General features: G+C 41.2%; 1 protein-coding gene across 5 annotated transcripts; it reads right to left on the bottom strand.

Moving 5' to 3' along the window:
- Positions 1 to 1,983: 1,983 nt before the first annotated feature.
- Positions 1,984 to 16,986, bottom strand: LOC133918335 (ATP-dependent DNA helicase Q-like 4A). 5 transcript variants are annotated; one of them, XM_062362175.1, is made up of 26 exons: positions 16,792 to 16,986; positions 16,132 to 16,147; positions 15,849 to 16,048; positions 15,649 to 15,706; positions 14,841 to 15,251; positions 14,509 to 14,679; positions 14,285 to 14,415; positions 13,826 to 14,186; positions 13,613 to 13,744; positions 12,729 to 12,815; positions 12,534 to 12,655; positions 7,220 to 7,340; positions 6,989 to 7,140; positions 6,783 to 6,918; positions 5,798 to 5,921; positions 5,647 to 5,717; positions 5,496 to 5,564; positions 5,282 to 5,401; positions 5,029 to 5,187; positions 4,848 to 4,928; positions 4,534 to 4,698; positions 4,346 to 4,401; positions 3,124 to 3,223; positions 2,929 to 3,023; positions 2,778 to 2,855; positions 1,984 to 2,654 (listed from the first exon to the last, which is right to left on the bottom strand). In XM_062362175.1, exons 2-26 carry the CDS (start codon positions 16,132 to 16,134, stop codon positions 2,231 to 2,233), a joined length of 3,627 nt encoding a protein of 1,208 aa, XP_062218159.1. In that variant the 5' UTR covers positions 16,135 to 16,147; positions 16,792 to 16,986; the 3' UTR covers positions 1,984 to 2,230. The 5 variants fall into 5 exon arrangements, with proteins under 5 accessions (XP_062218159.1, XP_062218158.1, XP_062218161.1 ...); XM_062362174.1 differs by having other exon boundaries at positions 14,509 to 14,691; XM_062362177.1 differs by having other exon boundaries at positions 14,509 to 14,691; positions 15,849 to 16,031; positions 16,792 to 16,985.
- Positions 16,987 to 21,432: the final 4,446 nt, after the last annotated feature.

The raw sequence follows: 21,432 nt of genomic DNA on the forward strand, positions 1-21,432 counted from the left end.
TAATGGGTGACAGGTTTAGAAATCAAAAAATGTTGCATTTCATTGCTCTTAAAATTCAAAACACTATTAAAATATATGGTGTAGAGAAATAAAAAAAATTGAAGAAAAATATATGGTGTAGAGGATGCTACGATCTAGCTCTTTAAAAAATTTCAGACAAAATATGATTTGTATAATGAAATTCGTCTTTTTGTTTCTCATTATACAAGAAGTTGTTTGAATTGATTTTTTTAAGGTAGATTATAGTATCCTCTAAACCATATTTTTTCGGAATTTTTCATTATTATTTCAATCGTGTTTTGAATTTTGAGAGCAATGAATGTGATGTTTTTTCATTTGAGTAAATTTTGTAAAACTACATATACTTTACTAAAATTATTGCAAAACTACAGATTTAAGCAATAGTTTCACAAAACTACAAATTTAGTGTTAATTTTATCGTAAAACTATAGATCTTTTGCAAAATTATCGCAAAACTACAGATTTAGCACCGATTTCATCACAAAACTACATATTCTAAAAGAGTTATTCTCAGTCCAGTTACCATGACGGTCGGGCACCGCTTGCAGTCTCACAACAGTTGCCAGCTAATGAAACGAACTATCCAGGAGCTCATAAAACTACGGATACTTTAGCAAAATTATTGCAAATCACAAAATGACAGGTTTAAGCAACAGTTTCACAAAACTACAAAGTATTTGCGATAATATCTATAATTTTGCGATAGAATCATGTGACTGCAAGCTTGTGAACAGAGTTTATATGACTGCAAGCAGGGCCTATTCGTCAGATTAACAAGTCTGCGATAGAATCTGTAGTTTTACGATAAAATTGACACTAAATTTGTAGTTTTATACTTTAATCTGTAATTTTACATAAGCTCCCAGACGGTCCGTTTCATGAGTTGGTAGCTGATGTGAGACTGCAAGCAGAACCCAATCATCATGGTAACGGGTTAGGAACAACTCCTCTAGTATCTGTAGTTTTGTGATAAAATCGGCGCTAAACCTATAGTTTTGTGAAATTATCGATTAAATATGTAGTTTTACGATAATTTTACCAAAGATATGTAGTTTTATGATAAAATTGATACTAAATTTGTAATTTTGTGGAGATATTGCTTAAATTTATAGTTTTGAGATAATTTTGTCAAAGTATCTGTAGTTTTACGATAAAATTGATACCAAATCTATAGTTTTGTGATACTATTGCTTGAATCTGGGATTTTATGATAATTTTCTCAAAGTATCTATAGTTTTGAGAAATTTACTCTTTTTTATTTTCCTCACCAATCCTCCTTCCAACAGGCAACAATATTCTAGATGTGCGATTTTTTAAAATAGATGGCTATTCTTACAATTTTTTGATTTAAGAAATATAAAAATAAAAAGTTCTTGTTTTCTGTGTGTTTGGGCTACACAAATAGCCCAATGGGCCGAAAAACAGTGGGCAAAGAGCAAACTTGGAAGACCCACGTACCGGCCCAAGAAAATCCCAGTTCCAGCTCATTCGATCTAAACCGTCCATCGCATATTGCACGGTTCCTTTTGTCATACACATTGAACTGTTGGGTGGCCCCAGCCCAGCCACCACGTTCCACGTTGGATAAAGTAATTTACATGTCACTTAAAAAAAGTAAGTAATTTACATGTTAGACATCAGCTTTTTTAGCAGGGGTGGCTTTATTAGATCAAGAGTAGCAACACATATTACAAAATAGAAACCTAGGACATGTACTGCTCATCCTTCAGTATAGCATGTGTAGCAATTTAGTTTCATACGATGATTGTCGGCTTCATAATCATGTGAAAAATGATGTCAGGTGTGAGGATGCAAGCTAGTTCCAAAACCACGATTTTTCAAGTTTTAAAACAGCTTGTCTTCAACTATAATTTACTTGCAGCATACAGATCGGCGATACTGTCAACTAGTTTGCTTCCCGAAATAAAGACGGCTTTCACAATCATATGGTATATGTTTCTTGAGAGAGAGAGAGAGAGAGAGAGAGAGAGAGAGAGAGAGAGAGAGAGAGAGAGAATGAATTGGAGCTAAGCATGAACAGAAAAGGAGCTAAGAGTGGTCGATAGGAGATGATACACTGCGAATTATCAATCGCAGAAGCCACTTGCACTACTGCCATGCATGCTATAATTTGCTCCGTGAACTATCCTGGAAGAGATGGACTACCATATGCCCAGCACCCTAACATCTTACTGGTAGCCCACAACTCCTACCTGACATATCCAAATTCTTGGAATAAGTTAGAAGCGGGGACCTGGTTGGCCTTGGCTTTGCCGGGTGCCCACTTCGGCAGAACCCTACCGGAAGCCACAGGATTTTGGACACTGCACAGCTCGTCGTCAAACCCATCCAGATCGGCATCCATACACCGGGCGCCGTGGACCATGCTCGCGGCATCGGACACTCCCTGCTTGGTGCCCCGCGTCGTCTTTGCCACGCGCTTCTTGGACTGAACCGTGCGTTCTTCCAAGTCGTCGCCGTTACTTAACGCATTAGCGGTGGTGCAGCCTCTTCGCTTCTTTGCTGCTTCGGTGTGCTCATTGCCGCTGATGTTCTTCCTTGGGTTTGGGTGTTTGCTGAGGAAGTCCTCTATGGCTGCAAGCACTCGGTCCCCGTACTTCTTGATCTTCGCCCTGAAAAAATGCAAGCAAAAGATGATGTAGGTCTCGCTCTACTTCTGACAACTATGTAAACATTATTTTCAAAAACAAAAGACAGCTGCGTAAACATTACAAATGGGCAGTAAATGTTATTACTTGCCGATGCCGTTTATCTCCAAAAGCTCTTCTTTTGTTCTTGGTACTCGGATGCTCATTTCCCTCAATGTGTCCGTTCTAAAGATGGGAAAGTCACCATGTCAGGAGTCAGTGAGTGCTTACACAACTGAAGGTATAACAGACAACTTACTTGAATATGTGGTATGCATTATATCCTTCATTACACTCATCCATTATCTGACCCCTAAGGCAAAGTAAAGCATGGTAGAGCATCGACGCAAGATTCTGCAATGAATGAAAATGGATATTAGAACAGAGGTATAACATACAAAGACCCTACCCCACACCATCTGCACACGATATGGATGTCTGTGTGTGTGTTTACCTCATCCACCTCACTTTGCTGTTGAACAGTCTTATTAATTTGCTGAAACGATGATTCATCAAGTTTCCCCATCTTGGGGGCATTCCCAGGAGTGGGGAACCTGCAAGATAACATGATTAGGAAATTACCATTAATCAAATATTCATTAGAATATGAAAGATTGAAATACAGGTTACACCAACTCAAAAAGAAAGAAGAAAAATAAAAAGATTGCTAATGCCAAAACAAGGATACAGGATACATACATGCAGCAAAGAATGTGCATAACTAAACCAAACACATTTACCAATTTGGTCCAGGATACATACATGCAGCAAAGAATGTGCATAACTAAACCAAACACATTTACCAATTTACCAAATACAAAATGTGTCAGGGTTTCATGGAGTATGGGACAACGCTCCAGGATGCCACATCCTGATTTAATTAATAAAGTTCATGTTTCCAGCTTTTGATTCAAGTCAACCAAGTCTCAATTGATATTGTATATTACTTCTGCAGCATCAAGATCAAATTGTAGAGAAGATGATGTTTGCAAACCAATGTAGATAACTCCTATAGCGCCAACTCATTGATACCGCAACAACAAAAATGGGGGAACAAAACAGTGTCATGGGCAGAACAGCCATACTATTTAACCCGGATAGGTTGCTACCTAGTACCTACTAGCAATTTATAGGCAGTAACCAGTCAAATCACAGAACTATAAGTAACTGATTGAGGGCCAATGTAACAACTTGTAAGCAACCAATTTCTAGTCAATTTCAAAGGCCGTAAACGAGTCAGGATTTCAAAATCAAGGCTGAACTAGGATTTCTCCAACAGTCAAATGTCTCTTTTACCAGTTTTGAGTTGTATCTCTTAAATATAGCAATAAAATCAACTTTCATCATATTACAAGACATCGAATATTAACGGTAGACTCTAAAGAGATTTAAGATGTGAAGGAGATACATGAAAAAGGTTGACACATCCCAAAATACCCCTGCATATACACTCACTCCTATCAATATATAATCAGTAGAAACCTTTCCTAGAAAAGGTTGCACATGAGAGAGGTATGTATGATTAAATGAAGTTAGAAAAGGTGATCTCTCAAGAAAGCAAGATGTCTCAATCAAACTTGAAAGAAAAAAAAAACAAGTCCAGAATATGTGATAACTTAATATTGCAATCCAGAATATGTGATAAGTCTAGTAATTGTAAAAAGCAGAAAACTCACTTTAGGACAATGCTTTGCTTGCCAGAGCGAAGATCACTAGCTTTCGGATGATTGGCCTGCTTAACAGACATCATAAAGGAAAATGTATGTGTTAGACCAAGTCTGCTACTAAAGATTGCAAACGAAAATAAATATGAACATTTATCTCAAAATAAACCAACCAAAGCACATCAACAAGTATTTTTCACCTTTAGGACAGATGATATTGATCCATATATGTTGTCGCTCTTTTTGACATCCTCAATAAGCATTCCCTCAGTTACTAAATATCGCATTATCCTAGCTGCCTCACCTTTAGCTAGATGCTTCCCAGCTCCGTGAAGAGTCAAATTATCATGACGTTGCTTCTTGACCTATGGGCAGTAATAGATTTTTTTTTTACAACCAAGTTGTGGTACCATTAGCATAATGCTGTGGCACTGACAGTTGCCACTGGTGACAAGTTAACTGGACTAATAAACTTTAGAACATAATAATCTTCAGTACTTATCGGAACACATACAATTTGGCTCAAAGAACCTCTGTAAACTTCAAGAATGTGAGAAGATGAATATGACTGCCCTGTCATAGTGACCAGTTCAACCTAAAGAAGGAACGAAATAAGATTGTAGGTTCATATAGAGAGAGAGGTGTGTGCAACTGTGCATGTGTTTGGAAGGAGGGGGACACATCTGTCCACTTACCAATTGTCTAGCAATGTTGGTGACATCTTTCTCAACCCATCTCAACTCTTTCAAGCAGTTATCACAGGTTTTTGCACAAAGTGAGGGATCAAACATCTCACCAAAATGGATCAGTTGAAGTAGACGTCTGCAGTCCACATCGTTTTCACAGTAACTGACCTGTAGAAAGATAAAATATAACATATTTATCAGTTTATCACGGTTTCCATACATCATAGCAACAAACAGAAGTGTGCATATAAATTTTAGATACCATGTGCAGGAGATTCTCCTTATGTGTTTCAAGTGCCTGCTCATGTGAAGACGAATAGCCTCCACGTGGTGCTGCTGGTTGTTCTGCAACTCCTTGTGTAAGCATGTGCCTGAGACGAATCTAAATTTTTTTGCAAGAAAAATTACTTGTTTGTGATATGGTATGAAGATAGTGAGGAGCTACCAGCAAGATATTAAGGTCCCAGTAGACTTACATAGTCAGAATACTGGTAATATAGCACACAAGATGAAGGTTGCCCATCTCTACCAGCACGTCCACACTCCTAAGGGAAGGCTCAACCATCAAACAGCTTAATTTTTGCAGTTCCACTGTGCTTATTGTGAAACTTATGTTATAACAAATACCTGATGATATCCTTCAATTGACTTGGGCAGTGAATGATGAATAACAAAACGAACATCAGGTTTATTAATACCTACAGTTTGTACTGTACCATTAGCATGGGACACCCACAAATAAATGTTATATATACAGACGTTTGAAAGATCAAGTTACCCATCCCAAATGCAACTGTAGCACAGATTATGTTGATCTTATCCATACTCCACTTCTTTTGTACACGTGTTCTATCCACAGGATCCATGCTACCATGATAATGCGCTACTATGTGTCCACATTCCTGGTAGAGGGGGAAATGGAAACAGTCAGAAGTTCTAGTCAGACAGGTCAGTAGCTACATAACCCATTTAAATTTGAATGCTAAGCACTAGGGTAGGCTAAAGTTCCATTAACTGATTAAATTTGGTGCAGCATTCGAACATGCCACATCAACCGGCATCCGGATAAAATGATTACATCTAACTTATCCATATCAAGTACCGAATAACTGCCTGTGTAGACAAGTAATGAGACTTTTGTGGCAAATCTGAGACAAACATCCTGAACTGTGCACTATCTAAACTCAAAACAAACTCACTTGCTTATCTTTTGGTATCAAGTTTATATCTTCCGCAGCAATGCAGGGAGATGCGCAAATCATTTAAGGGCATATAAGCCAACTAAATGAAACATGAGCATGTTTATGTTTTCCAAACTTCTCACATAAATAGCTAAAGTTCAGTGCATCTTAGTAGTTTAGGCATGACAATTGAGTTAGCAAGGAATTGTTGACAACATAGTCACAGGACACCAATTTATATGTTACTTTTACAGTTATAGAACCAAATGAAAAGTACAGCCAAAGCCCAAAGCGCAATCCCTCTACAAATATGGGACCCAAATGAAAAAAAAAGCAAACATGTGCAGCCTCCATTTGCTAACCAATATGTCAGCACCTGCAGTGAATACTTCTTTTGAAAAGGTCAGGATGGACATAAGCAGATGACTGACTCAAAATAGAACTCCCAATCTATATCCAGGAAAAGATTAAAAAAATGTGTAGCTACTGATAGATGAACAAGCAAGAGTTCACTCCAGCGAGCAAGATTAAGGTTTAAATATCAAAAAGAAATAGAAGGCTTGAACAGTTAAAAGAAATAACCCTTAGTTTTTCAGCCACTTTTTCGCAATCCATTCTTGAAAGGCAATATATGATGCCACATTCTTTAAGATGATTTGTGCGGATAAAGCTATCAATATCCTCGAGGCACTTCTTTGTCTTGGGCCTTAAAAAATACCTGCAAAACCTAAAACTGAGATGGTCTGCTACAATAGAAATTGCTTCAATATATCCTTACAAGCACTTACCTCAGATTTGGACGATTAAAACTTTGTCTGAAAACAAAACAATTTTCGAGGCCTAAAGCTTGAACAACATCTTCCTTAACCCTAGCAGTTGCTGTTGCCGTCAAGGCCAGGACTGGTGTCTTTGGGAATTTTTGTTTTAAAAGACCTAAATTCTGGCATATCATAAAAACATCAAAAAGTCATTTTTTTTAATTTATTTCAGCATGAACATCCCTCATCTGATAGAAATACCTTGTAGTCAGGTCGGAAATCATGACCCCACTGGCTTACACAATGAGCTTCATCAATAACAATTCTTGAAAGATGCCCTCGTGAATATACATTTTCCAATAGTCTCAAAAGAGCATCACTCCTGTACTCAAAAAATTGCTTAGTGGTTATACAACTACATTCATACATATTGTTAGGAATATGTACACATGTACAAGTGATAATATGCAAGGAACTCCTTATAGACTGGGGATATTACACAAAGCATTATATATATCTAACACCCCCTCTTAAACTCATGGGGGATCAACCACACTGAGTTTGGAGAGAAAGAACTTGTGTTGAGCTATACTTTGTGCCTTCGTGAAGAAATCAGCCAACTGAAGCTCAGAAGTAACATACTGAAAAGCAATCACCTCATCATGTACTTATGTCCACGTGTAGGAAGCATCAACACTAGTATGTTTAGTGAGCTCATACTTCACCGGATCCCGAGCAATACTAATAGCACATGTACTGTCTGAATAAAGAAGAGTAGGTGCATGAGAAAAAACACCAAAATCCTCAAATAACCACTGTAACCAACTGAGCTCCGCTGTCAACAGTGCCATGGCCCGTAACTCAGCCTCTGCACTAGAACGAGAAACTGCGGCTTTCTTTTTAGTCTTCCATGCAACGAGAGAACCAACAAGGAAAACACAGTAGGCAGAAATAGACTGACGATCAGAAGGATCTCTAGCCCAAGTAGCATCAGAGTAAGCACGAAGCTGTAAAGAGCTGGAGCGTGGAAATAAAAGACGACGAGAGATAGTCCCATGAAGATAGAGCAAAACACGCAGGAGATGACTATAATGGAGCTGAGTAAGAGCGGAAACAGATTTACTGAGGATATGCACTGCATGAGAAATATCAGGACGAGTGACGCCAAGGTAAACAAGACTCCCAACAAGATGACGGTAGCGAGTAGGGTCCGCAAGAGGCTCACCGTCAGTGGAACGAAACTTAAGATTAAGCTCCATAGGATTCTCAACAGTGCGCTCATCAATGATAGAAGCACGATGAAGAAAATTTTGAATATACTTCTCTTGAGACAGAAAGAAGCCCTCAGAGGTTGAAGAAATCTCAATCCTAAGAAAGTAGCGAAGAGGATCAAGATCAAACATAAGAAACTGGTCATTGAAACGAGCCTTCACAAAGGCAATATACTTAGAATCATCTCATGTAATGATCATATCATCAACATATAAGAGAAGAAGAGTCCGACCATGAGAGGAGGTGTGAACAAAGAGCTCAGGATCATGAGCACTAACAGAAAACCCAGCGGCAATGATCACAAAAGAAAAACGCTTAAACCAAGCTCGAGAGGCTTGTTTAAGGCCATAAAGAGAGTGACGGAGACGACAAACCATACCCTCAAGAACAAAATACCCTGACGGTGGATGCATGTAGACCTACTCACGCAACTCACCATTAAGAAAAGCATTCTTGACATCAAGCTGAGAGATAGACCACTGACGCACAGAAGCAACAGCAAAAAGAGTGCGCATTATAGTCATGTGGGCTACCAGAGCAAAAGTCTCATCATAGTCACGATCATGCTCCTGTTAAAAACCACGAGCAACAAGACGAGTCTTATAACGCACAAGAGAACCATCAGAGTGGGTCTTAACCTTATAGACCCACTTGCACGTGATAGAACAAATATGTGGGGGAAGAGAAACAAAATCCCACGTGCCAGTGCTCAAGAGTAGCAAGCTCCTCAGCCACGTGTCGGTGCGGAGCCAGAGGTGGCAACCAGACGACGAAGCAGCGTCACAACTCCTACTGAGTGTCGATCAAAGAGATAGTCAAGGAGGTAGCAGAGGTAGAAGCATCAGAGGAACGCCGGAAAATGCTTCTTCTTCCAGTAGCAGTTCGTCTCGACATAGCCCTCCTTGTTGCAGTAGGCGTAGGCGACCACCACCACCTGAAGAGAGCGCAGGTGGCGAGGGAGTCGCACGAGGAGCAGACGACGGTGTAATGAATGTACTTAAAGTCGCCTAGAGGGGGGGTGAATAGGCGTTTCTAAAAATTAAAACTCAGCAGCGGATTATTCAGATGCTGGATACTCCGGTGAAGGTCGGATACTCCGATCTGTCCGGAGTATCCGGTCTAGTCCGGAATATCCGGGTTATACAGGATTTCGAAAACAAATAAATCTAAGCAAGTTTACTAGAGTCTAAAAGATACCACAAGTTCTACTATGAGTAAAATGCTTAAACAACAATAGCTTACAGTAAGATTCTCACAAATACTAGAATTTGGAAAAAATCCCAAAACTACAAGAATTAGTAAAACTCGCACAAATGAGGAGACAAAACTTATCACTAGAGATGTTTGGAGGGCTCTTGAATGCTCTTAGGAAGCTTTTTCAAAGTGTAGCTCAGCAACAACAACAAACCATAAATGCTAGGGGGTGTGGGGGTATATATAGCTGACCCTCAAAAACTAGCCGTTACTGTTCTGACTCACCTAACCCGGAGTATCCGGTGAACACCGGAGTCTCCAGCCTGAAATCCAAAACGAGCTCAGAACAGTGTCAGAACTAGCCATAACGGTTCTGTTGAACTGCCCGGAGTATCCGGTGAACACCGGAGTCTCCAAGTGAGACTTAGTCACCTCAAAGAACAGTCCGGAGACTTGCCGGACTCTCCGGCCTCTCCAGGTACCGGAGTATCTAGTGAACACCGGAGACTCCGGTCATTTAAATTAAATGCTAAACGAGACTCTCTGGCGGAGTCTCACTCGGAGACTCCGGCCTAAAACACTGAGTACTGGAGTATCCGGTGAATGGAGACTCCGGACTCAGGACATTCTGCCTATTTTTCCCCGTGTCCATAGGTGAATGTGTCTCTCAACTATTGATTCTAATATGTTACTTTGAGCATTAAGACACCATCGAAGCTGACAATTGCATCCCTCTTGATAGTACGGCTTTTCTAAACTCAAATTCAAAGATAAAACAAATTAAATCCTATTAAGTACTACAAACCGCTTCTCTTTTCTTTTCGAGGGACGTCAACTTCGTGTATCTTCACTAATGAGACTAAAACTTGTTCATAGCTTCAATAAACATATTAATCCCTTAATCGTTTTGTCATCAATAAGCCAAAACCCACTTATGAGGCCTAGATGCACTTTCATGTAGTCAAAGACGTAGGCCCAGCAAGTGGGCGAGCAACTAGTACTGAAAGAAGTGGCAATAGTCCAGAACCACGCAGACGAGTCTCCTCTGAGCGCAGCTCCGTAAAAGCCTGCACAAGCGTGACATGAGGATGTCGAGCAAGTAGCTGAGCCCGACGCTGCTCAAACTCCGAACGAAGGCGAATCAGGAACTCGTAGAGGTGTCGAAAGTCATCCTCAGCATGCAGATCCAAGCAGCACTGACAAGAATGGCAACCATCAACAGAAAGAGAATCCAACTGACGCCACAGATCCGACATCTGAGCATAGAAAGCATCAACTGTAGCATCACCCTGCTGAAGAGACTGCTAACGAACAACAGACAGATAGAGAGTATCTCCAAACAGCTTATAGGTCTAACAAAGATGAGTCTACATCTGAAAGGTAGTAGAGAATCCAACAATCTCAGAAGAAAATCTATGCTCCACACTAGCAATCAGAACAGACATTGCATGAGCATCATCATCCATCCACTGAGCATAGTCAGACAGCCGATCATGGTATAGCTCCAAAGCTTCCTGATAGGCGGGGACAACCTTCTCATAAGCAGTTCTAGCGATGTCAAAAGCTGTATTGTCTCCTTTGTCAATAGTCGACTGCACGAGCTCCGTCGGAAGCTCTAGGGAAGACGGACAAGGAACATCGCCACAGAGAATACCCCAAAAACGAAGACCGTGCATGTGAATACACATATGCTGCACGAAGTCCCGATAATTAGCACCATCAAAGATATCCGAGCACCGAGGAACTGAAACGGTGCTCGATGACATCCTAAAGAGGTGACGAACGACGGCGAGAGCGCAAAGGAGAAGCAGTGGTCAACGGCGAGAGCGCGAAGGAAGCGGCAAGTAACAAGAAGTAGTAACGAACGACGGCGGGAGCGTAAATAAAAGCAGCGAGCGACAGCAAGAGTGCAAAGAAAGTGGCAGTTATTGCAGGCTTTTTTTTTTGCTTTGCTTTGCTTATCTACTAGTCAGACCCGAGTCCGACTCCAACCGAGAGAGAGAGGCGGCCGAGCAGGGTGGGCTGGAAGGATCCGGGGCGACAGAGATCTGGCAGCGGTTGAGCCGGGCGCCAGCAAAGAGGTCCGACAGACGACGACCGATGGCGCTGCGACGTCGGGCATAGGAGCCGGCGGCGGACCGGGCATCACAGCTGGCGACGCAGCAACGTCGGGCGGCGGCCAGCGCATCGGGGCGGAGGTACACTAGGCAAGCGACGCATGGGCAGCGTGTCGACACTTAGGGCAGAAGCCTGGGCGGCGAGGAACCAAGGTGCGGCGAGCCTGGTCGGCGGTGGAGACGACGAATCTGACCGCGGGTGGTGGCGGATCTGGCGAGGGAAAGCCGGATCCAGTCGAGGGCGAGGCAGATCGAGCTGGAGAGCAGTCGGATCTGAACGATGTGACGATGGATCGTGAAGATGAACAGTAGTCCTAATCTGGAATATTGTAGATGCGTTATTATTGATCTACGGGAGGAAGCGTGGAAGTTACAACACACTAATAACGACTAGAGAACCCTATCTAATTTTGGCTCTGTATACCATATTAGGAATAGCATCATGTATTCCCTGGAGGTCCTAGGTTAGAATATATACACATGTACAGGTGACAATATGCAAGACTAGGGATATTACACAGAGCATTATATATATCTAACACATATAACACATGTAAATGTCACTTTTACAAAAGAAGTGCTTCATCTAGAAAGATGCCTTAGTGAGTATGCATTTTTCAAAGGTCTCAACAGAGCATTGCTCCTGTACTCGAGAAATTCCCAGCTGGTTATACAGATACATTGATAGAACACATGTAAATGATACTTTTGCAAAAAGAAGTGTATAAGTGACAATAGTAGAAAGCTTAGATATATTCAGGGGACCAATGCAGCATTTCAAGGGGGGGAAAAAGAACTGCAACTACGAGATTTGATCTGGAAAACATGAACTGCTGGGTAACGTCAGCACTCAGAAACAGCAAACCATATGAATTTCAAGGTTCTGAGGGTTATATCGTATTGCAAAAGGATGACTTTCAAACAGTAGTCAGGAGATAATGTAGATGAATCCAAATATACATGTAACCCACAATGTGCACTATTCCACTTACTTTGCTATTTTCTCTGGAGTGACATACAACAACTTGTAGTGGCATGACATTACCTCTCTTAATATCTCTTGCTGTTCAGGCCACTCCATGTTGGCACTCAGATAAGTTGCAGGAATATTTGCCTGCTCCAGACAGAACGTGAGCAATCAGAAAAGCATCAAGAAATATGTATAAGGAGATGAGACGATTCATTACCTGTGACAAGTGCATGATCTGGTCTTGGATGAGTGAGACAAGGGGACAAACTACTAATGTTATTCCCTCACTAATAAGAGCTGGAAGCTGAAAATAATAGATGAGCGTCAATGCTGATTGCAGATGATAATCTGGTGATTGCCAAAGGAAGAAATGTAATTGATAGATGTAATTAGTAGTTTATTATGAATAAATTTCCGTGTTGTTATTTTTCCTTCAACAACAATTATTATTCCCCTCTCCCACGGGACAAAACTCTTCTGGAAACTATCTTCTCTTGCACATTTACAAATAAAACTTGAAGTACCGTTTGGTCACTCATACTGTATATATGTGAACATTCAAAAAGAGGTAACAGTGCCAATTTCAACCAAATCAACACTCAAGAGGCACAGGATTGTTGAATTCGATCCTGCAAGAGGTGGGTCGTATGAACACAAACGCGAGCATTGTTACCTCTAAGACACCCAAAAGCCCAAAAGCCTATAGCTGCTAACAGTCTCTAAGACACAGGAGTTTTCTCGCTACCAGCAGCTTTTGATGTTTATTCAACAAAACCTATAGCTGCTCACAGTTTCTAATTTTATTGAAACTCATCCAAAGGTGTACTAAAGCTCTAAAGCTTTTCTTACTTTAACAAGGAGGGTGCAGCACAATATATGGGCAAAGCAACCGTCCTACTGTTGCTACAGTTCAGCCGACCTACTGCTCACTACAGCAACCGTCTACTGTTTACTACCACAGACGCTTTATTGTTGCTACAGTAACCGACAGCAAAAAAAGATTGCCCTAACTGACACGCAAGGATTACTCTACCAAGGACAATCAGTTAAATGTTCAAACATTTAATAAGGACAGCAATTCATATAAACATGTTTTATTACCTGATAGGTCAAACTTTTCCCACCACCAGTTGGCATCAAAACAAAAACGTCATTCCCACTCATTGTGGCATTGATTATTTCTCGCTGATTTGGACGGAAAGAACGGTTTCCAAACTTGTTTTTGTTCTTGGCCTGAAGATGCACTAAAAGTTCATGATTTTCATAAACCAGTGACGATGTAAATAACAACCAGATGATTTTGAAGAAAATAACCTCAAGTTCCTTAGTCCACGGAAAATTTGTACTGCCCCACCTTTTATCATCAGAACCTTCGGTGTAGTTAACATCTATAATCCTCGGGGCATAATCTCTCGATACAGAATTTAATGGCGCGCTTAGGTTATCTGGGGCAGGAGAATAGCATAAATCACTGTTCCCTGGTCCATTCCTGGTGTAAACCTGAGATTGGAATCTATCATTATCCATTAAAAAAGTGTTATGTGGGGTCATAGGGGGGTGATGCCCATATATAGCTGGTGTGGATGCCATAGAGTGTGATCTCTGTCTCTCCTCATTTTGGGTTGACTGTGCCATATACTCCCCGAGCAGCTGAATCTGTTTGTTTAGATGCACTCTGCAAAGTATAACCGTAGCAAATATCAACATTACTGCTGGTAAAAAGAGATACTTACAAAAGGAACAGGTAATAATAAGTAGGATCAAGAATCAAACCTCTTTTGACGAAGCTCTTCGGAGTGTTGAGGGTTGAGTTTACCATCACCATCAAGAAGTTCATTGGATACTGCAATGAGCTTATCCTTCATCTCCTGCAAATGAACCATTGCTTCTGGGCAAAAAGCTAGCTGCACAGGTTTAGTAATAACTAGTGACATAACATGCTGAAATAGCTCCTAGGTACAGAACAAAGATGGTGGTTCAATTAGTACTCGGCCTACCATGCAATGATGATTGCATAGTTCAGAGAGTTCTTGTGGTAAATTGTTCTCATCCAAGCCACTGAAGTTACACGTATTTCCTGATGGAGTTGACATATTATGGGATGCTGATCCTATGGGCGTATTTGTTGCTTGATAATGTTCCATAACTATTCGGTCCACATCAATACTCTGAAACATAAACTTGACAGTTGAAAAATCACAAGTAAAAATACATTAAAAAAAACTAGATGTTCCATATTATCTGTAATATAGTCAATTGTACATTCATATAATTATGGAAACAGTAATTGCAGTTAATGAAATATTAATTATGAGATGAAAACACCTACCGCCAGAATATCATCATCATCCATGGTATCCAATTTATCATCAGTGCACATGTTATCCGCAACTGGAGCAGTCTGGTGTATTTCAGCATTGGTTCTTGTAAAACTGCACCGATTTGTTGTTCTAATGATATCTGCCTGAACTACATGATTGCTTCGGTAAGTCCGTGCACAGGAGTTGATGCCAGCAGGTTGATGGTTGCTGTTCTCCAGAGAACCACTTTCAGTGGGTTCATGAAACCTTTCCTGGGAGAGAATCCTATTTCCTGGCACAGTGGCCATTTTGTTAATGTTATTTGAACCTTCTCCATAAGTACGAGCACAACCCTTATCACAATCTTTCACTTTTGCAGATAAACCAGGACTTAAATAACTCTTGCAGGCAACCTGAGTGCTGCACAGAGAACGCCAGGCCTGTGATGAACAATCATAGCAGAAGTAAATAAAGTGTGTTGAGCATTTCAAACAGTGGCAATCAGGCAGATGCTCTTACAAGAGAGGAGTAATGACTGAAAGTAAAAGACATGCCAGGATTAAAATTTTTGGTTAAGGAGTAATTGTCCTAGTTATTACAAAACATGTTGCATCTTTAATGAATATCTTTCAAGTTTATTCCACAAATCATGTTTTGTACTTTAGGAGTTAGGACAACCCAACCTCCAATCATGGAGCATATATATGCTTTTAGATACAACTACCCCTTGATGTAAGGTTAGCTAAAACCTAAAATTTGCAATGGTAAGCAACCATATCACTAGTATTTTTAAACATCACTGAACATTAATAACATGTTACAGCATTACAATCATACCTTCTCAATCCATGGAACTTGAAGGCGTTCTGGGCCTTGGATTTTACAAGCAGAAGACCTGAAAAATAAAGAAATGGTTTGTTGTTGACGTGGTAAAGGTTGTAACCATTTTTTTCTGATGAAAACTGACAGGTGGAGAGCCTTCTCATTTAAGCTAGAAGAAGGTTGTGCCCGTTTGCTTTACATAAATTAGAGCACACCTTAAAGAAAGCATAATCTCACGATTTGCTTCTGGATTAGGCCTTTGTGTTGGCAAAGAGAACAAAAAACTTGAACTCAGAAAGTCATCTTTGCTAGAGGAGCTTTGAATAGCATTTGCATGGTGTGGCCAGTTGACCCTTGGTGCCTTTTCATCGCAACTGGACCCACCATTGAGCTTTTTTCTGCCTTGCATCCGAAGCTGTGATAATTAGCACATTAACTGAAGTGCTGAATGTTTGGTGTTGATAGCCTCAGAAGCCAAAAGAAAACTGAGGAACGTACCATGAAACCATCAAGGCTGTAATCAACAACAATTACGTGAACATGTGCTAGCAATCTGTAGGTTTCAAACGACGCGATGAATATAATTTAGCTGAAACTATTGGTACTGTGATACATATGGTTTTCTGCGTAAGAGTAGAGCATATATAGTCTTTAGCTTGCAACAGGGGGGAGGTATTGGAAATGACCGAGCCTTTTCTATTATACATCACAAAAAGCATCGGAAAAGAGCAGGTCTAGTTGATGACTGTACCTCCTAAATTGGAATTAACTCAGGGAACGAAAGAGATTGATGCAGTAAACTTATATTAACCAAATAAACCCCGTAGGATCAGCATCTCCATGTAGCGTCATGCACCAGCGACATGCTAGTAGCCACGAAACAATGCAAAGACATCCCCTCAAGACCCCCCCGCTAGACAGAAATCAATCAGCAAACTCCCTGACTCCAAAGCCTCACGACCCCTCACGCCCCAGGGAAGCCGCTTGAGGCATTCCGTCTAACACCCTGCCCTCCAACACCACCCCAACGCGGCGAGACCAAAACCTCCCTGGCAGCGCGCAAAGCCCATCCACCACTAGACGGGCTAAACTGAATCTAAAATAGAAACCGCAAACATGGAGACGGAAGCGTGAGCAGATGGAGGATTCCGGGATCACCTGCGGCCGAAGAGGCTGGCTGCGGAGGCTGAGGCCGAGGCCGAGGCACTTGAGAATGCGGTTCGCGGGAGCGTTTGACGGCGTCCTCCTCCCGTGCGGAAATGGTTGCGGGCGGCGGCGGCGGCGGCTGGAGAGATCAAGCGAGCGAGCCGCAGAGCTCTGGCAGGAGTGTTTGGTGTTTGGGGCAACGGGAAGATCTCTGTGTCACATATTAAAAGATATTAGTTTCGTAACCATTAATAATATGTTGTATAAAAAACTAATCAAAGTATATTTTAAAAGGCGTTCTCAAATTCTAATATGCTCTATAAAAATAGAGGCAATATTAATTACAGTTGTTAAGTAAAGAAAACACCCTTTCGGTCTCTCCATCCTACATGGCACGAAAACAGAGCTTCCTTTTGCCAGGTATATTTCCAATCACATATACTGTCTCTGGTTGTAAATATAGGTCGTTTTAGCCTCCTCAACTATTCTCTAAATATAAGTCATTCTCGAACTTTTATGCATTTTTTTCTCTCTTTTTCCTGTCTTGCCCTTGTTTAATAAATACTATTACTCTCACAAATAAATGAGTTATCTTTTCCAATGCAGAATAAATGAAGAGCAACAAGGTCATTTAATCTATTTTCTTAATCCTTGTGCACAAGTCTAAAACGACTTACATTTGCAATTGGAGGGAGTAGTAAGCATTGCATCGGATGGTTCTAGTGTGACAAGTGGAGCTTGGAGTATGATAACACGCTAGTTTAGAATAAGACCGTAATAATGCCAGACTTGTCGCACTAGGGGCCTATTTGTTTAGGTTTCTATTTTTGGAGAAGCTTGCTTCTGGCTTCTGTGCTGGAGGGGCTGTTTCTCCAGAAGCTGTTTCTGTAGAAGCAGTGACCTGTTTGGCAACCCCGCTTTTGGATGTTGTGGATGATTGCTTTTGAGCTGAAATGTCTCTTATACACCTGAATGTTTGGAGTGGATTTGTTTAGGTTTTGTAAACTGTTATTAGGATGCAATTGGCATTCATGGATGCCTTGCTGGTGTGTGTCGTGTCTTTTTGAGGTTGATTATTTTGGATGGTGTATTTCTGAAATTTTATCTATCTACCACCATAGAAACCTCGGGTTTCAGAATGCACTACTGAACTAGAGCTATAAATAACACTACACAAAAAAGAACGATGGCTAAACAGACAGCTCAAGAAGCAGAAACCAAGAGACAGCTAGTCAAAAGCTTCATTGTTTAACCTTATCCTCACACAAACACTCCTTGATCATAGCTCTCAAGGTGAAGAACAAATAGAACAGAGTGGAGAACTCCCAAAGACGAGCAGCAGCAGCATGGTTCCTGTTTTGAGGATGACACAGATCATAACTTCTAGCCTATCCTCTCATGCTCATCAAAGCATTAGCAATATTGTCACGAAAAGTGTTCATGTCGCTCTCTTCATGTGCACCAGTGCTATCTTCGTGTTGAGATGATGATGCTTTGACTAACATTTGGAATGCAATCTTCATCTTGATCACATCTATCAAATAGATTACCTTGCAAATGGCTTTCTCGAATAAAGTTGTGAAGGGCCATGCATGCAATGATAATTTTTTATTGCTTCCACATTGGATACCTTGGCAAGTATTCTCCTTAAGAACACCAAATGATCTCTCTATCACATTGCAAAGGGAAGAATGCAAATAGTTGAACACTTCTTTCTTACCCCTAGGACCTGGGCCTTGTCGAAACTCCGCTAAATGGTACGTCTCGCCTTTGTATGGAGATAGAAAACCCTTTCGATTGGGATAGCCCGAATCAACAAGGTAATATTTTCCTAAACATATAATAACTATGTCAGCGATATAAACTAGATGATGTAAATAAATATACTTTAGAGGTAATGTTGATACCTTCAGGAGGAAATGGAAACTTATCAGCATAGTTGTTTAATGCTTCATTGAACACCCTTGTGTCATGCACAGAACCTGGCCATCCAGAAACAACAAAAGTGAATCTCATATCGAAGTCGCATACATCTAGCACATTCTGAGTAGTATATCGATACCGTCCAACATGTGCAATCGTCTCAGCAGAAGGCACAACAACGGGAATATGAGTACTATCTATTGCTCTAATACAATCATTAAAGTGAGGTGAGAAACGAGGATCTTGAAGCCTAGAATGCACTGCAACAAAGTGAGGATCTCTTGGTTTGATAATATCCACGGCTAGATTGTTGATACAATGCTAGGGAATATATAACCTTAGTGGCCTCTTCCCAAAATTCTTGACTTGCTGATACTGTTCCTAATTCTGCATTCCACCCAAGCCCAGTATTGTTCAAGAGTGATTTCCAAAAAGTGTAAAAGATCTTCAGGTTGTTCCAACGGTTTTTTAATTGCTTCTGAGTGTAATTCCTCCCTGTTTGAGCCAAAAACTTCTGACCCAAACTCTGATAACCTCTTGCATTCAATCCACCAAGAGGTCTATTACCAGCATGGATCTCCTCAACAGCAAGCTTGCAAAAAATTGTGGTACTATGGGGATCCCAATATGCTTTTGCAACACTCTTGTCCTTCTTGTCCATCTAAATTTCTCAAATTAAATTAATAGTACAAACAAATTGAACATGGAACAATCTCACTGAACATGCCATTATGCCAATGTATACATGGCATGTTCAGTATACACATCTACTCCTTGTATATCAATAACACTATCGGTAAACTTGCCATTGACATACACCTAAAGTAGCATGTCTATTGCAAACAAATAGAAAGGAACAAGATATCGAATCAGCATAAAAATTGAGTAATATACCTTCTTGACAAATATGTATTATTAGCTAATTAGGAGAATAATATATTGTCAGCACATATAATTGAGCGATATATGTCCAATTAGCTAATTAGGAGAACAATATAGCGTGAGACAGTACAATTATCCATTACAGATGACCATACAATTATCCATTGCAGATGACCATACAATTATCCATAGCTACAACAGAACCAAAGGCTGAAATTTTGGTTCACAACATCCATTGTAGATGACCATACAAATTACTGAAAAATTAAACAAAGGTGGCATCAATCAATTGGGGACGGCAAACTTCTGTTACCTCGTAGCTCGTCGAACGGAGGAGGTCTTGGCAGAGGAAGACCGAGGGCTCGTCGGAGGGAGGCCTACTCATCGGAGGAACGGATCTCGCCGGAGGAAGGGCGCCCGCCACAGTAGCACGAGCGCGAAGGCCGACAAGCCATCGAGGCGGCCGGAGACAAGGACCTGGCCGTGGAGCTGATGGACGTGGGCCGGCTGCCAGCGCCCGCCGGAGGGAGGGCACCTCGCCGTGGGGCTGTAGGGCTGCGGTTTTGTCGGCGGGCCGAGAGCGCGTCGGAGGGAGGAGGCGAAACCCTAGCCGCCGTCGTCGCCTCTCCTGCCGAGAGCGCCCGAGTCGAGTTCGATGAGAGAGGCCGAAAAAAAAATGAACCGGCTGCCCAATATAAACGATGGCAGAGGCGGGTAAATAACCTGGAACTCGACGGGGAGGTTCATATCTCAACCCGCAGAAGCACCCGCCGAGCTGCTTCCTCAAAATACACTGCGGGTTGGGCTTCTGTGTGCTTTTGCTTCTGCGAGTGTGGGTTCAGAAGTAGTGGTATTTGTTTGGGCTTCTAGTTGTTGGAGGCTAGAAGCTAACTAGAAGCCCAAACAAACACAGCCTGCGTGTTGGGCTTCTGTGTGCTTTTGCTTCTGCGAGTGTGGGTTCAGAAGTAGTGGTGTTTGTTTGGGCTTCTAGTTTTTGGAGGCTAGAAGCTAACTAGAAGCCCAAACAAACACAGCCTAGGACTCTGGAGTGAGCGCGTGACCCCTACCCTTCATTGGGGTGCAACTCTTTTCTTCCCCGTCTGCTTTTCCCAACACGATGACCCCATTTTTCCTTTCCCGGTCTGCATCGCCGGACTCCACCCTGCTTCTCCTCCACTTTATTTCTTTCTCCACCTTGTAATACGAGTCATATCTGCACGACGACATCTTGACTTTGTACCTCCTCCAGCCGATCTCATTCTTTTCCTTCCCTTGGCCACCTCGCCACAGTTATCATTGTCGCGCTCGCCGGCGGCGCGACCTCCTCGTGGTGGTGGCCACTGGCACCATGGATCGCCTTACTGTGCTGCCACTTACCTACCGCTGTTGTCCCTTCCATCTCCCCAACTCCTCACTATGATCTTATTTGTTATAGTAAAATTTATGTTTTTTTTAAAAAAAATGGTTTTTGGTTTTTTTATGAGAAATTTTTATGTCGGCTTATTAGCTTTTAATTTATTTTGTCGTAAGTTAGTTTTTTAGCTTTTCAAAAACCAACAATAAATCAGCATGTTTATTTTAGTTTTTTAACTAAATAAAAAGTAGAGGCTAGCAATAAACTAAAACAAACATGATATATATCAGGTTGCCATGATTTTCTCAATGAGGAAAAGGAGCATTGCCCTTTTGTTGTTTTTCGACATGGTTGTAAGGTGCAGTGAGTTGTTTGTATATGGCAACTTTAGCAAATGGTCGGTAACAACTTATGTGAAAATTGTGCACTAACTTTGGTTAGTGTTAGATAGCAACTTCAGATGGGGTAACTATTGTTTATTTTTTAAAAAAACT

The sequence above is a fragment of the Phragmites australis genome, chromosome 5 (assembly GCF_958298935.1).
Source record: "Phragmites australis chromosome 5, lpPhrAust1.1, whole genome shotgun sequence".
Lineage (NCBI taxonomy): Eukaryota > Viridiplantae > Streptophyta > Magnoliopsida > Poales > Poaceae > Phragmites > Phragmites australis.